Source organism: Protopterus annectens, chromosome 2.part2 (genome assembly GCF_019279795.1).
Source record: "Protopterus annectens isolate FY-2018-M chromosome 2.part2, PAN1.0, whole genome shotgun sequence".
Classification (NCBI taxonomy): Eukaryota; Metazoa; Chordata; order Ceratodontiformes; family Protopteridae; genus Protopterus; species Protopterus annectens.
The window spans coordinates 661,774,948-661,791,410 of NC_056730.1; the positions used below are offsets into that span (position 1 = coordinate 661,774,948).

Here is a 16,463-nt window from a genome sequence, read left to right on the forward strand (position 1 = left end):
CCGATTGAATCGCAATTGTTCCCAAGGGAAGAAAGTCCTGAAGTGCTAGCAACGCTAAGAGCACTGCTCTCATCTCTAGAACATTGATATGCAGTAAGGTCTCTGAATCGTTCCACGTGCCTTGGACGGTCCGGCCCAAAGTGCCCCCACCCGAGGCGGAGGCGTCCGTGGTCACCGTGGCGAGAGGGAGAAGCACAAAATGGGCGGCCTTTGTGGAGATCCGGGAGTGGAGCCACCACAAGAGGGACCGCTTGCAAGCCTTGCTGATCGCTATGGGATGATGCATGGGAGAGCAAGGTATGACCACTGTACTAAGAGCGTCCACTGTAGAATGCGCATATTGAGCCTGGCAAGAGGAAGAAGTGCTATAGCCGATGCCATGGACCCTAGAGCCCTCAGGACCAACTCCGCTGGAACAGAACTTGAATGGAGAATGGCCCGCACCTGGAGCTGCAGATTTAGAACTCTGTCCGCAGTGAGGAAGGCTCAGAACTCCTTGTGTCTAGCCTGGCCCCTATAAAATCTAAGAGCTGTGTGGGCCAGGTTGGACTTTTTGTATTTATTGTGATGCCCAGAAAGGGAGCAAGATGGAGAAAGGAGTCTCGCCAATAGAAGTAGATGCCTTGTTGGGGCGGTAGAAGCCAGTCGTCCAGGTAGGGAAAGACCTGCACCCCTGAAGCCTCAGGTGGGCCGCTACCACTGCTAATACTTTGGTGAACACCCTGGGGGCTGTGGTGAGACCAAAGGGAAGGACCCGAACTGGTAGTGACTGGCTCCCAGCCGAAGCGGAGAAACCTCCTGGAGCGCCTGTCCATCAGGATGTGGTAGTACGCGTCCTTGAGATCTATCGAGCACATCCAGTGATTTTCTCCCAGAAGGGGAGAATAGATTGCAGAGTGACCATTGAATTTTTCTTTGGGGACTGCCAGATTCAAGAGAGAGAGGTCTAGGATTGGTCTTAGTTCCCCGTCTTTTTGGCACTAAAAGAATCTGGAGTAGAACCCTGATCCGATCTGGTCTGGGGGAACGGGCTGGATGGCTCTTTTCTTTAGCAGATGGCCAATTTCTGCCAAAGCGGCCTCCCGTTGACCGGGTGGGACGTCTGGGAGGGACTTCAACTTTGGAAGGTGAAGGAAAGGAATGCGATATCCCTGGATATGATTTGGAGAACCCAGCGGTCCGATGTTATGGACTCCCATGCCGCTAGGTGCCCGAACGTCCCCGACTGCCTCCAGAGTAGAGCAGTCGGGCAACCCTCAGGGTTGCTGCGGGCCGTTCAGAGAAAGGTTCCCTGGACCCGAAGTTTCTGGGAGCCCCTCTGCCTCTAGGGCGGCGTCCTCCCTGTCCTCCTCTGCCACGGAAGGACTGGTTGTCCGGAGCAGGCTGGGACTGCTGAGACTTCGGAACCACATCTTCTTCTGACCCTTTTGGTTCCTAGAATAGGGCCTCTGGGGTGCAGAGAAGCGGATTCCGACGGCAGACAGCGTCTTCCGTCCTTTTCGCTCTGGGTCAACGCCTCGCGAACGGTCTTGCCAAACAGAGCAGAACCATCAAAGGGCGTTCGCAAACGGCGCCTTGAAGGGCTCAGAAAAATCGCAGTGCGGAGCCAGGCCTGGCGTCTAGTGACCAGTCCTGTCCCGCAGCTCTAGCGGCGCCTCCGTTGCATGGGAGAGTAGCCGCATAGAAGTATTCGTAACTGACCTAAGAGTGGCCATACGGGTGGAGTGCAGAACTCTGTCCTCCTCCGAAATGGACTCAGGGGGGGATGCAGCGTATTCCTTAATAAGATCTCGCTGCATCCGAATAACATGTGCCAAATAGTTCAGCGCCCTTACCGAGAAGGTCGCCGAACTGAACATCCGCTTCCCAAGCGGTCCATCATCCGAGACTCCTTGCTCGGTGGGTGGACTGAGGGACTCTCCTGAGCCAGTTCCCTCTTTGTGGCCGCCGCCGTCAACATGGCATCTACCGGAGGCCCTTACTCCAATGGGCCCGGTCGGATGGCGGACTAAGGATCCTATCCGGTCTTTTGGGAATTGGCTCCACGGTGTCCGGTTCCTTCCACGCCCTGGTGGTAATAAGGTCCACCAGGGGGTCGGCAGGGGGGGACACCCAAGAGGTAGACGGGCCCGTTTCAAATGCCTCCAAGAACACGGACTCGTCCGAGGAAGACTTGGGGCAGACCACCCCTTATACGGAGCATTTCCATGATGTCTCCAAAGGAGACATCCTCGGGGTGACCGTGGGGAGCCTTCCCTTCCTCCAAGTCCGTGTCTTCTGTGAGAGACTCGGGAGTCAATGTGCCTCCTTTTGCGTATGCTTGCGAGGGACCTCCTCTGGGGGCTGTCAGAGGAGTCCTCAGCAGCAATTTGCTCCATAGGAGCAACTTGGGGCACAGAAACGGGCTGTCCCAGGGGCCGGATGGTGGAAGCCTGGCCCAGTGCAGAGGGAGCGGACGGAGCCGAACAAGTGCCGGGGTCCGGAGACCCTCAACAGAGCCCTCTCCACTACATCAAAAGCCGAAGGAGCCGACCTCGACCAAAGGATCCGACAATCGGCTCCCCTCGGATCCGAGAGTGGACGGAGCCGGCGCGGCACTCGGATCCGAAGGACAGTACGCTCCGACACAGACGGGCGCCGAAGGAGCACTGATCCCCGGATCCGGCTCGGATCCAGGCTCCGAGAGGTCGGGTCCGACGCACTCGAGGGCAGGGTCGGATCCGGTACCAAGTACTATCGGCGCCGACCCACCCCGGCTCGGCTGCTCGGCTCCAGCTGCTCCGAACCCGGATAGCGGGTCGGAGAAGGAGCAATAGGCTTAAAAGGGTGTTGAGCTCCCCGAGGGGGAGGCAAGAGCACTCCCATCTGCATCTGGGCCTGGATGAACCTTCTCATCATCCGGTCCAGATCAGCATCAGAAAGGCTATGGGTAGATCTCGGCGAGGCTACCGAGGTAGGCCTGGAGTGCCTCCTCGATAGCCTCGACGGAGATCGGGTCTCCTCCTCCTCAGGACCCGGTGAAAAGCACACAGGGGACCGGAGCCGAGAAGGAGAACCGACAACGGAGCCGGGGGAGAAGCCCGCTTGGCTGGCGGGGCCGAAACAGAGGTCTCGGCCCGCCGCTTGTGGTGCTTCTCCCTCCGGTCCTTTGGTAGCATCCTCTCCTCTCCAGAAGCGGGAGGTTGAGTCCCAGGAGCAGGAGGGTGCCACAGGGGAACAACTGTAGCCACAGTAGTCCCGAAGGAGCGGAGGGCGGAGCCGAGTCCGGCGGTAAAAGACCCGCCAAGACCAGCTTGGACCTCCGCTCCCTCAGTGCCCTGGGGTTGAACCCTGCACAAATGGAACAACCAGATGTGAGGTGTTCAACCCCGAGACACTTAACACACCGAGTGTGGCCATCAGCGGTGAGAGCTTATGGCCACACTCGAGCATTCGAAAAATAGATTTAGGCTGATCAGCCATAATCTATAAACCACTCAAAGCTACTAAAAGTAACTTAAAACAAAAAGACACACAGGCCTACACACACACTCTACGCAACAGCGAGGGGAGGGAATAAAAATTACTTAATTTAACTCAAAAAAGACTCAAAATAAACTTTTCAGAAAGGGAAACCTAAACTTTCACACAGATTCACTCAAAAAACCAAAGATTTTTTGATTTTACAAGTAATAAAATACCACTTAGCTGAGAGCTATGTACCCAAATCCAGTCACCAGCGCGGCAAACGAGATCTGAGGTCATGAGGGTAGAGCAGGGCATTATGGGTGAGGGGAGGAGCTGAGAGCTTGGATCCATAGCTGGAAAACCATGCCGGTTCGGATCCGATATCGGATCCATAACCCACAGGTTGCAGACAAATGAATATCCTACTTCAGATCTATAGTTATCCAAAATAAAAGTTAAAAGAAAATGTTACCATATTCTAATGAGAATGCTTGTGATGCCTGCTGCACAAATCTCTACCAAAAAAATCAAGGGCAACAGTGAAAAATTGCATATTCAGTGCATTAAAGGGTAAAAGTAACTTTAAAAACTGGAGGTCGACTATTTATTTGGAATGAAAAATATTGCAAGAAAAATGATAATGCTTATAAAATAGTTCTTACCTTTGCATTCTGACATAAACTGTGTTTTTTCTAAAGGATGGACAAATCTGAGACAGATATGCATCATTGGTGGGAAAACAGGTCCTGTTTTAAATTTGCCATCACACCTAAAAGAGACAAGCAACACTGTACTGATCAAGATCTGTTAAGTCACTTAATTATGCAGACTGTGTTATAAAGAGGGCACACAATCGCATTTTCTCATCTAGGGTTACCACCTGTCCCACTTTGCGAGGGACAGTCCCCTTTTTGGGCAGTTGTGCCCTGCACAAAACTTGTAAAAATGGCAATTGTCCTGAGATATTAGGATAAAATTATTTCCTATATTTTATGTAATAGTTGCATAAAACAGTTATTCTGTATCTGAAACACCTAAATGTTATAAGAAACAGAATAAGCAACTAAAATGCTACAATAATAAGCTTTTATTTAGGCAAAGATGTGAAATTCTGTCCTTTGTACTGGCCGTGGGTATGTTTTAGCCTGCTATATCTGACGTTTGTACGAAAACTGTCCCACTTTGAGCATTTGAAAAGCTGGCAACCCTATTCTCATCTGGCAAAAACTGAAGTAAGTACATGTGTTTGGTACTGGAAAAATCATAAATGACTAGTTGAGAAAGTCTCCTAAATACAGGGAACAACATGAATTACCTTAAAAGAGTAGATCAGTGAAACTTGTAAAGCACCACAGCACCATTTTCTCAAGGGTGATAAATAACCAAGGCAAACTTGGAGCGCTACATTTCAACCACCAGAAGGAGCTCTTTGGCTAAATTTTGCTAACTAATTTAGTGTCACATCCATCTTCTTTTTACTGGAAATTTACCCTAGTTGCTCATATAAGAAGAAAGTACCTTTGTATGTGGTGTGTCTTGACCTTGAAAACTGGTCAATGTAACAATAAATCACAGAATTCAGGTTTATCCAATTCCAGTTTCCTGTGTCTCAAGATAATTTTCAACCTGTTCATACTTCCTTACAAGGACAAAATCTGGTCTTCTACCTGTAATTTAAATATGTAGACAGCAGAAAACTCTAACATGGGGCGGCCACGGTGGTGCAGCGGTTAGCGTTGTCGCCTCACAGCAAGAGGTTCTCCAGTTTGATCCTCGGCTGGGGTGCCTTCTGTGCGGAGTCTGCATGTCCTCCCTGTGGTCACGTGGGTTTCCTCCACACATCCCAAAGACATGCTGCAGGTGGATTGGATACTCTAAATTGGCCCTAGGCATGAGTGCGTGCATGTGTGTGCCCTCTGTAGAAGGTTGGGCGCCGGGCTGGCAACTTGACACCGTAAAACTACACTGCCAATCACAAGCGGACAGGTGATCCGCTGTAGCGACCCCTAACCGGGAAAAGCTGAAAGAAGAAGAAGAAGAAAACTCTAACATACAGCCAGAAGTACTGCCAGGGAAAATGTACTTCTGGAAGACAAATGCCTTGTAATGAACCAAAGTATTACCAATAGGGTTGTCACCTTTTCAAATGCCCACAGTGGGACATTTTTTGTAGAAATGTGAGATTTTGCAGAACAAAACATGTCCACAGCCAGTGAGAAGTAAGATGAAAGCAAAATTCCACTTGCTGCCACCAACTGCATTTTATGGTATGGGTTTTTAATATTCACTACTAGCAACAAATAATACAACAAGGGGCAACATTCCTTCAGTGTGTAGAGTAAATGCGCACTGCTGCCTTTGGTAACAACCAACATTTGATACTGCTACAAGTCAGAATTATAATCAGTGGCTTTCCAGGAGTTTACCCACCTTAGACACAGCATGGTGACTTTCAGTGGAATTTTACCAACAGTAACTGCAAAAAAAAAAACAATATTATTTTGCATGTGAATGCAAACAAAAACATACGTATACCTGTAGGTGCACACATACATGCACAAACACTATTTTCTAGGACGGGTTACTGATATCTCTCCATAAAAGACGACAGTTGTGGTGAATCTTGCAGGTGAAAAGTATAATGTACAGAATGAAAAAAAATGTGAATAGTGAGTGCTGAGTAAGTGCCTGCTTTCAGTGGAGATACATTAAAGATGATAGAACCTGAATTAATCTGGTTTCTCAAATCTGCACCAGTATGAAATGCCTTCTGTAAAAAAATGCAACATCTTACTAAATCATTAACTTTTGGATTTTGTTTTCCCCATAGTTAAAATAATGTTAAAACTGGAAAGTGTCATCTAAAATTTACACCAAACAGGACTGGACAGGACTCTTTTATGCACAGAGAGAGAGAGAGAGAAAGGCTGCCATGTGAGACACCGTCTTAATTTTGGACTGCATGGGTTAATTTTATTTCCTAACAGACCTGTGGTTGGATATCATTTTGCCATGAAAATTATGCAACTACATTTTGAACATTAAAATCAGACATAGATACATATTTGATACATCTCTACAGTTAAGGATAGTCAGGTTCAGATAAAGTCTTCTGTATGTTATCTGTTTTAAACACATTTATAAACTTTTCCCCTTGTCTGATTGTTAAAAGCTAATATATTTGATTTTACCAAGTGCAGTGCTTAAATGTATTTACGTCAAGTAGCATTTCTGTATTCAATTTTAAATGATGTGGCTGGTGAGTTTTTATTCAATTATAAGCTTAAGGGTATGTGGTGCACCAATAACTGCAGACTTTTGCCTTTAAAAGATTTACTGCTTAAGCTATTGTTACCATTCATATATTTAATGGATGGCTAATTTTAAGGGTAAACAGCAGTTGTGTTTATATATGTTAGCATATTTGGCTGGTGGCAGCATTACCATAAAGACAAGAACAAGGATGTTGCTTCTTCAAAATAAATACTTTACAAATGTACTACTTTCCTGAGGGAGGTCGCTGCTTTACCACACAGGGTTATGGTGATGCTGGAGCTTGTCCATCACAGAACACACACACACATTACATATATACCTACGTGCAAATCTGAGGAATGCCCATTCTACTACCATGTCATTGAGAGGTGGAAGGAAAGGGGATATCCCAGAGAAAACCAAGACAGATGCAGGAAGGACATGAAGAGTCTGTAAAAATAGCATCCCAAGCAAGAACTGAACTAGAGGACCTCTTGCTGTACTATAACAGCAAATTGCAACATTTATGTAGAATTTCAAGAAGTACTTAGTTACCCCACTAGGAGGACAGTTACATGATCCCTTGTGTCGAGACTGTGTTTCCGTCTTGTAACATTTAGTAAAGGTGTGGAGAGAAATCTACCCTGCAGTTCCTAAGATATTATATAAAATAAGCAGCCAAAGATTAGTTTGCTATACAGGAATGTACTACAGCAATAGCTTGCAGGGAATGTATTTTGCAAAAGGCAATAAAATGAGTCACCCACATGGACAAAATTTGTTTGTTACATGCATGTCTTCTCTTCCTTTCTTGAAGAAAACAAAAAAGTTGCTCTGGTTTCCTAAAGGAATGTGTTTTCTCACTGTGATGTCTTTGTTGCCTATGGATATCCACTATATATGGAATATAGTCCCCTTCATTTTGATATTCTGCCTAGAAGACTGAGAGTTAAACTTGTTAAGAGACACTACCAAGGCAACCTTACGGATGAGGGCTAGTCTTTCTAGAAACTCTTATCTAATAAAAGACTAGTGAGATTTAAACACATCTGTACATACAGAAATGCAAGAAATGTTTTCAGTGTTATCATCTTGAATTTCTGTATGTACAGATGTGTTTAAATCTCACTAGTCTAATAATATTATTAGTGTTGCCTTTTTGTGGGAACCAGAAATGGTCCAGAATAGAAACATATCCTGTCTGTGTGTGTGTGTCTGTATCAATAACAGGACCTGTGATAGGTGTGAGAAAAGGAACATAATAGTGTCTGTAAAAATTGTACTGTGCAACACTGAGCTGCTTTTTTTTCAAAACCCACTCATCTGTAGCTATTGTTTTCCATGTAGAAAGGTGAAAAAGGATAATGCCTCCCAGGGCTATGGACAATGGGACAAGGGAAGATGTAGAATGTGGTAATTTTGAGGAACTTTGCTGGCAGTTTTCCTTTCTTCCTGCTCCTGTGGTGAATGGATACTGTTTTCATTTGTACTTTCTCTGGCCGCAAAGGTGCTGGATAGATACTGTATAATATTTCTATAAAAATAATGTTTTACATAAAGGGCTATTTAAGTGAAATTAAGAAATGAAGGCATAACAAAGCTGTTTAAAAGATGATCTTGTGTTGTCCTTGTTTCTTCCAGATCTATAACTAAGTTATCAGCTAGCTGACCAAACAGCAGATGCTTATTGACGAGTTATCAAGTAAATATTTCACATTCTTAGTTAAGTATTTATCCTAAGCCAAGTATTTACCCTCAGGATATAGTTAACCTGGAAACATGTTCACAGCATACAGAGTACATTTCAGGGCATGTAAATTTATCTTGAAACCTGTGGTGTTAACCTTCTCTAATGTATTACTGCTGTCTGATTTTGGAAGTTTATCTATGTTCTTGTACTTGTTCCAGAGGAAAAACACAAGTCTGTAGCCATGTGGGTCATAAAATGTAATGCTCTTATAGCCAAGGTACAGGCATGTACAGTTCTGTGCCATACATGTCCAGCAATCTTGATTAACTGTCAAAAGGTAAAAAGCCGGAGGAAATGTCTTCTAAGACTGTGCCGTAGTGGGCAGAGACAGAGAGAGATAAGCTTGTTTGCATGCTGTTTTGGGTGCTGATGCTAGGGTGCTGATTATTAGCTTCCATGATGCTTTAACTCATTAACCCCAAGTACCTTTTCAGGGCACCTTAGTGCTTACATCCAAGCCCTCTATGAGACGCAAGAAATTGTATGCTGTTCCACCAGAGAGCCTTCCACAAGTGCTGGTAACTTTGCAGTCCAGTTTTAGTTCCACTATTAAAAATTAAGTTGAAAAGGTACCTGAACTCTGTCAGGTACCGTCTCAACTTAGTTTTCAATGTGGAGTAACATTAAACTCATATTTAATTTTTACGAGAAAATCGGCTTGCCGTGCACTGTGTATCTGTCTGTGATCACAGCAAGCTGATTCTGTATGTGTTGCAGTTGTCAGTATCTAGTGGCGTAACTCATGCATTTAATTTTCTAATTTCTGTTGCCAGCCACTTAAACATTAATTGGTTAGTTAAACATTTGAGTTTGTGACTCTTCTTGCCTTGTCTGTTAATGATTTTTTGCTCTCTGTTTTCCCAGCTGTTACAGAACTGCAGGTGATGTACTAGGAATATTCCAAGTAGTTGTCTTCAGTGGGAGGAGTATGGTGTTTCAAAACCCTTGTCTTTCACTGCTTTGTGTTTTTCTGTCCGGCTGAGACTTGATTCATTGTCTTGTGTTTACTGACTGTATTCTCTGGCTCCAGAATTGAATAATCAACATTTTTGATATAAAAAAATATCACTTCTTCTTCCCTTGTTTCTGTTTGGAACATCCTCCTTTGCGTGACTATTAGATGAAAACAGCAGTGTGTAATGGAGTGATTTATTTGATTTCTTGGTGCTCATAAGCAGAGGTGGATTTAGGCTACTATATATACTTAACCATAACGTTCCATGTGAGTTGTTCATCTCACCTTCATTCTTTACTGATGGGTTCGGAGCCGATCCCTCGGTTCCGAGTCGGCCAATTGCAAAGCTCAAGGTCTTCAAATAGCTCGAGGCCAAGTCCCTATCCCATGATGCACCTAGAGTTACCTCAGATCTTGTTTGCTGAGTATAATAATAACATATGTCATTCGTTCACTCCCAAGGGTATAGAAGGATTGGGCAACCAGGATGGATCCAACATCTTGGTCATCTAACAGCCCGGGGGGGGGGGGGGCTAGGATGGAAGTACGTAAGAATGAAGACGAGATGAATAACTCACATGGAACGTTATGGTAAGTACATAACTTCTTTATGTGAAGTTGTTCTATCTCGCCGTTCATTCTTTACTGATGGGTAGCATCCCAAGCACTATTAACCTCGGGTGGCACACGGGACTATATTTCTCATGACCGTGGATCCAAAGGAGGCCCTGTCAACGTTGTAAAGAGTAATAAAGGTATGAGGTTTTGACCAAGTGGCTGCTGCGCAAATGTTATCAATAGGAAATCTGGCAGAAAAAGCAGAAGATGTAGAAACTGCTCTGGTTGAGTGAGCTTTAATTTTATGCTGCAAGGGCATATTGGCAGCTGAATAAGCAAAGGTGATACAATCAGATAACCATTTAGACAGAGTTGTTTTAGCCACTGGTCTACCCTTCCTTGAGTCTGAAAATGAAACAAAGTGCTGGTCTGATTTTCTGAAGTCTTTTGTTCTATCCAAATAAAATCTGAGCTGTCTATGAACATCAAGTTTGTGCAGCATGTACTCTAAATTGTTTGAATGGTTGGGGAAGAAGACTGGCAAATCAATAATTTGGTTAAGATTGGTTTCAGTGCAAACTTTGGGCAAGAATGAGAGATTTGTTCTAAGTGAGACTCTGTCAGCATGGAATATCAAATAAGGAGGCTTGATGGATAAAGCCTGAAGTTCTGACACTCTGCGAGCAGAAGTAATAGCTACTAGAAAGATGGTTTCCATGACAAAAATCTGAGGTCACAAGAGGAAGCTGGTTCAAATGACGGAAGAATTATGCGGGAAAGCATAACATTTAGATTTCATGGAGAACAGGGAGATTTCACAGGTGGTCTAATATGAAAGGTCCCTTTGAGAAAGGCTTTGGATAACTTATGGGACATAATATTCAATCCTTCAAATCCAAGATGAAAATCAGAAATAGCAGCCAGTTGAACATGAACTGTTGCTGCTGCAGCTCCTTTTTTAAAAATCATAGTCAAGAATTCTAAAATGGAGGCCATAGGGTCTTGGTAAGGATCAATATTGTTTTTAGAGGCCCATATAGAAAATGTTTTCCATTTGCTAAGATACAGTTTCCTAGCAGAGGATTGATAAGAGGATATGCTTTGTGTCATTGGAGAGATTATGGAACCTAGCTATTATGGGAATTGGAGCAGCCAAGCTGTCAGCTTCAGGGACTGCAGAGAGGGATAAAGTTCCCCCGAGTGCATCAGAAGGTCCGGAACTGGGTCCAGAATCCAAGGGTCCTCCAAAAGATGAGGGTGAAGGAAGGGGAACCAAATCTGACGAGGCCAATGAGGGGCTATTAGAATGATGGACTTTCCCTTGGTTTTTGCTTTCTGTAGAACCTTAGGTATCAACGGGATTGGTGGAAATGCACAGAGAAGACCCGGAGGCCAATCGTGTACAAGTGCATCCCTTGGGGCTTCTCCGGAGGGGGAATCAGGGCAAAGTAGCATCTGCATTTCATGTTCATGTGACTGGCAAAAAGGTTGCAGCAAGGCTGGCCTCAACTGTGGAATATCCTGTCCGCTATTTCTTTCTCGAGGGAACCACTCATGGGGCAACAAGATTGCCCTGCTCAGCTTGTCTGCTGTCACGTTGGATTTCCCCGGGATGTGCATTGCCAACAGAAAGCGCTGGGTGGAAACAGCCCACTGCCATACTCTGAGAGCCTCGCGACAAAGGGGGTAAGACCTGGTTCCTCCTTGTTTGTTCAAATAACAGACCACCTACATGTTGTCTGTCTGAATCGCAATCGTACCTCGAGGAACAGAGTCCTGAAAGTACTGCAATGCCAAATGTACTGCTCTCATCTCCAGGACATTGATATGCAGATGTGTCTCTTGATCGGTCCATGTGCCTTGGGCTGTCTTTCCTTGAAAATGCCTCCCCCTATCCTATCAGGGAAGCTTCCGTGGTCACTCTGGCCGCTGGCGGGGGGGTGTAACACAAATGGGCGTCCTATCGTGACATGAAGTGATGTCAACCACAACTGAAGATCCGTTTTGCAGGAATTTGTGATCATTATCATGTGAAACATGGAAAGCTCCTGGTAAGACTACTGAATGAACATCAGCCATTCTAGTATCTGCATGTGCATACGAGGTATGGCTAGAATTGTTGCTGCCATCATGCCTAACAATTTCAGAACTTCTGATGCTGGTGCTCTGTCTTTAGATATCAGAACACTGACATGCTGATGAAGAAGAAAGACTCTTTCTATTGGAATTCTTAGTGTGGTGGTAGTGGTGTCCAGTTCTGCCCTGATAAAAACAATATGCTGCGATGGAGACCAGGCAGATTTTTCTGAGTTGACTATAATGCCCAGTTGATTGCAGAGTGACAGAGTGGACTCCCTGACCGGACTTAGTTGATGCCTGGTGGTAGCGGTAGGGAGCCAATCGTCTAGGTACGGAAACACCTGGAATCCTAGACACCTCAGGTGAGCCGTGACCATTGCCAAGCATTTGGTGAACACTCTGGGAGTGACAGTGAAACCAAACGGCAGGGCTCAAAACTGGAAATGATTGGCTTCCAGCCGGAAGCACAGATGATCCCTGAATGGCCTGGCCATTTTTATGTGGTAGTACACATCCTTGAGATCTATAGAGCACATCTAATTGTCTTCCTCTAAGAAGGGAAGTATAGACTGAAGCGTGACCATCCGGAACTTCTCTTTCTTTACATAGTTGTTCAGTCTGCTGAGGTCCAGTATGGGTCTCCAGTCCCCCATCTTTTTTGGAACTAAAAAGAATCTTGAGTAAGTTCCGGATCCTGTCTGGTCTGCTGGGACTGGTTGGATGACATTTTCTTAGCAACGTTTGGAACTCTATTGCTGCTTGTTCCCTGTACCTGGGTGGAACGTCCAGGATTTTTCTTATGGGTGGAGGGGGTGTGGCGAATGGGATGAAGTATCCTCTGGAAATGATACTTTGTACCCAGATGTCTTTTGTTATTTTGAGCCAGGCGCCTGGGTACAAAGATAAGCGACCCCTGACTGCCTCCAGAGCAGGACAGTCGGGTCTCCTTTCAGGAGTGCTGGTAGGGCTTCCTAGAGAAGTGATCTTTGTCACCCTGGTGTTGCGGACCCCCTCTGCCACGAGGGCGGCATCTTCCATTATTGCCCCTCCTCTGTGTCTGGAGGGGGGGTATCACCACATGTGTCCTGAAAGGCTCCTTGGGCTTTTCGGAACCACATTTTTCCTCCCCTTTGACGCTTAGTGTAGGGTCTGGTAGGGGTGGAAAAACGGACCCCGATGGCAGACAGAATCTTTCCATCCTGCTCACACCTGGTTAAGGTTGCCTTCACTTTAGGCCCAAAAAGGGATGAGCCATCAACGGGAGTATTTACGAAGGATGACTTGAAGGGCTCCGCGAAGGAACACAAGCGCATCCAAGACCGTCTCCTAAGAGCATCCCATCAGCTGCATATGAGATGAGGCGCATGGATGAGTTTACTACAGAATTGGGGGTAGCAAACTAGGCAGCAACTTTGTCGCTAGTTCCTGCAGCTACTGTACCCTGAAGAGCATCTCCTAACTCTTTAAGGAGATTTCTTTGTAACCTGGTAAAATGGGTTAAATAGTTGAGCGAAGGAAGAGCAAAAGTCACTGAACTAAACATGCGCTTCCCATATCTATCCATGATCCTAGAGTCTCTGTTAGGAGGATGGACAGACGAGGAAGTTTCAGACATTTCCTTTTTGGTGGCTGCCGCCACCACCATGGCATCAACTGGAACACCTTTTGTTAAGAAAGATTTGTCAAGGGGGGGCAGAAATTAACTTATTAGGCCTCCTAGGGACAGGTCCCATAGTATCCGGTGACTCCCATGCCCTTCATGAGACCAGCTGCATCAGCTCACTGAAGGGCAAAGACACCCAAGAGGTGGAGGGCTGAGACCCGAAAGCTTTCAGGAGAACTGCCTCATGCTCAGTAGGGCTTTTGGACTGCCAGTCACCCCTCTGCCTAAGGATTTCAAGTATCTCACCGAATGAGATATCTTCAGAGGGGGACTGTGGGGAACCCTCTGACTCATCTAAGTCAGTATCCAATGTTAGAGTCTCCTGGGGGGAGTCTAGATGTTTCCTCTTAAAACAATCTCTTCCTGGGAACCTCATCAGTGGGAGCTTCTGGTGAGGTCTCGGAAGAGCAAGGGCCACCCAAAGGGGCTTCCTGAGGCTCTGGGTCTCTATGCTTGGTCAGGATGTGTGAGGCAGAAGCAGACACAGGCGCTTTAGGTGAGGAGGAAGCCAGACCTGAGGTTGAGGATGTCCTAGGAGACATGACTCTCCTCATGGCATCGAAAGCACCTCTGCTTCGATACAAGAGAACCGACGGACCCGAGAAAACCATTGATAACCCCGGCACCGGGACAGTGGGCTCTGAACCAGAAGCAGGAGCTGAGATCATCCGAGCCGAAGCCCCAAGAGGCAGAGTTGGAACCGACAAGTCGGTCCAACTATCTTCCCTGGACCCGACCAGAGAGTGTCGGCTCCTAGAGGCCTCGACTGGCACCGAGGGTGTCAGAGTGCAAGGAGCCAAAGACAATGGAGCAGGCATTGGCTCCGAGGGTTCCACGATCAACAGGTCTGATGGACCAGCATGGCTCGGAGGAGGAATTGTTTGAACTGGTGCAAGGGCCATTTGGGTCAAAGCCGAAAAAAGTTTTGCCAAGTCCGGTGCCAATAACAGCTTCTGCACCACACGATCCACATCCAGATCAGAAAGGCTGATAGAGAACCAAGATAAGTGCACTGAAGTAGTAACGGACTCTTAGGAGCTTAGGAGTTCCAAGAATGGGAACCAGCACTGAAAAGAAAAGACTGTCGGTTCCGATGGCAGTGGAGCCGAAGTTGAAGCTTTTTTGGATTTCTTAGGGTCTGAAAGTCTTAGAAGACTTTGAGGACTTGCTGGATCCATCTTGGTTGCTCAAAGCTTCTTGAAATGACGGTTTCAACAACCCTTTGTCAATCAGTTTTCTTTTCCTTTCCTGTAGGACCCTGGAGGAGAAGGAATGGCATACAGAACAGCTATCCTACAAGTGCAGGGCTACTAGACAGTACACACAATTTACATGGCTGTCTGTTACAGACATCTTTTGGCCACACTTTGGCCACTTTTTGAAGCCAGACAGTACAGTTGTGTACACCTACCATAAATGTAGATGTTCGAGTGTCTTCACTGTTGCAGTCATGACTGTAGGGTTCTCCCCTGCTGGCAGGCAGCCCTCTGTCGGCCAGAATCCCAAAGTCTGGGTCCGGCGTCGGCTGCTCAACCACGCTCCCTGACGTCAGAGCGCCAGGAGTACAAAGCTGACAGCCGACGCCATCTTCTCAAGTTTTTCTTGCCCCAGATGTCAGGAGTCCCAAAATGAAAAAGGTCCCATAACCATTGCAAATACACCTCAGAAGAATGGTGAAAAAAGGAAATACACAAAAGTAAAAATAAGAAGGGACAGGAGGGAGGGAAACCCCGACTGCAACAGTGAAGACACTCGAACATCTACATTTATGGTAGGTGTACACAACTGTACTATGTTCATCGTGTTTCACTGTTGCAGTCATGACTGTAGGGTAGAATCCCAAAGCTGAAAGAAAGGGAGGTGGTCATAAAGAAGGGGCGGCTAAAAGGCCCTGCAAGACTGCAGAGGCAAAGCCTGCCCTAGACTTAGAGTAGAGAGGTAGATTGTAGTGCTTAGAAAAAGTATGCACTGAACTCCAAGTTGCAGCTTCCAAAATGTCTTTGGTAGGAACTCCCCTGAGGAAGGCCGCAGAAGTGGCAGCAGCTCTGGTGGAATGAGTCTGTATACTCCCTGGGATTTGCTTTCCATGGTGCGAATAACAAAATCTGATTCCATGAGCAATCCATTTAGAAATGGTCTGTTTTGAAATAGCTTTACCTTGGGAACTTGAAGCATAAGAAACAAACAATTGTTCTGACTTTCTGATGTCCTTGGTTCTGTTCAGGTAAAAACGTAGTTGTCTGTGTACATCCAAGGAATGTAAGATCCTTTCCCCTTTATTTTGAGGAGTGGGGAAAAAGGTTGGCAAGTGGATAGTTTGATTTAAAGCCACTTTGGAAACCACCTTAGGCATGAAGGTAGGATTAGTCCTCAAAGATACCCTGTCTTGATGAAAAATAATATAAGGTTCCACAGCCATAAGAGCTTGTAACTCTGAAACTCTCCTGGCAGAGGTTAGGGCTAACAGGATAGCTGTCTTCCAAGATAAAAACTTGATGTCAGAAGAGGCAGCAGGCTCAAAAGGAGGCAAGGTTAGTTTTTCCAAAACATAGTTGAGATCCCAAGCAGGAATGGGAGGAGATCTAGGAGGTCTTAAGTTCTTAGCTCCTCTGAGAAACTGTCTCGTGAGCTGGTGGGAAAAGATGGGAGGGTCTGTATTATAATGAGCAGAAATAGCATAGGCATGTATCTTAATGGAAGAGAAAGAGAGACCCTTATGTAAGAGATCTGTCAGGTAGAGTAAAATTAAAGTAATG

General features: G+C 45.9%; 1 protein-coding gene across 1 annotated transcript in view; it reads right to left on the reverse strand.

The window, feature by feature from the left end:
- Positions 1 to 16,463, reverse strand: part of DNAAF9 (dynein axonemal assembly factor 9) — a 2,711,795-nt gene that overhangs the window by 501,988 nt on the left and 2,193,344 nt on the right. Inside the window, exon 32 of the mRNA XM_044064082.1 lies at positions 4,110 to 4,216. Coding sequence (XP_043920017.1) covers positions 4,110 to 4,216 — 107 coding nt within the window. The remainder of the gene's footprint in view (positions 1 to 4,109; positions 4,217 to 16,463) is intronic.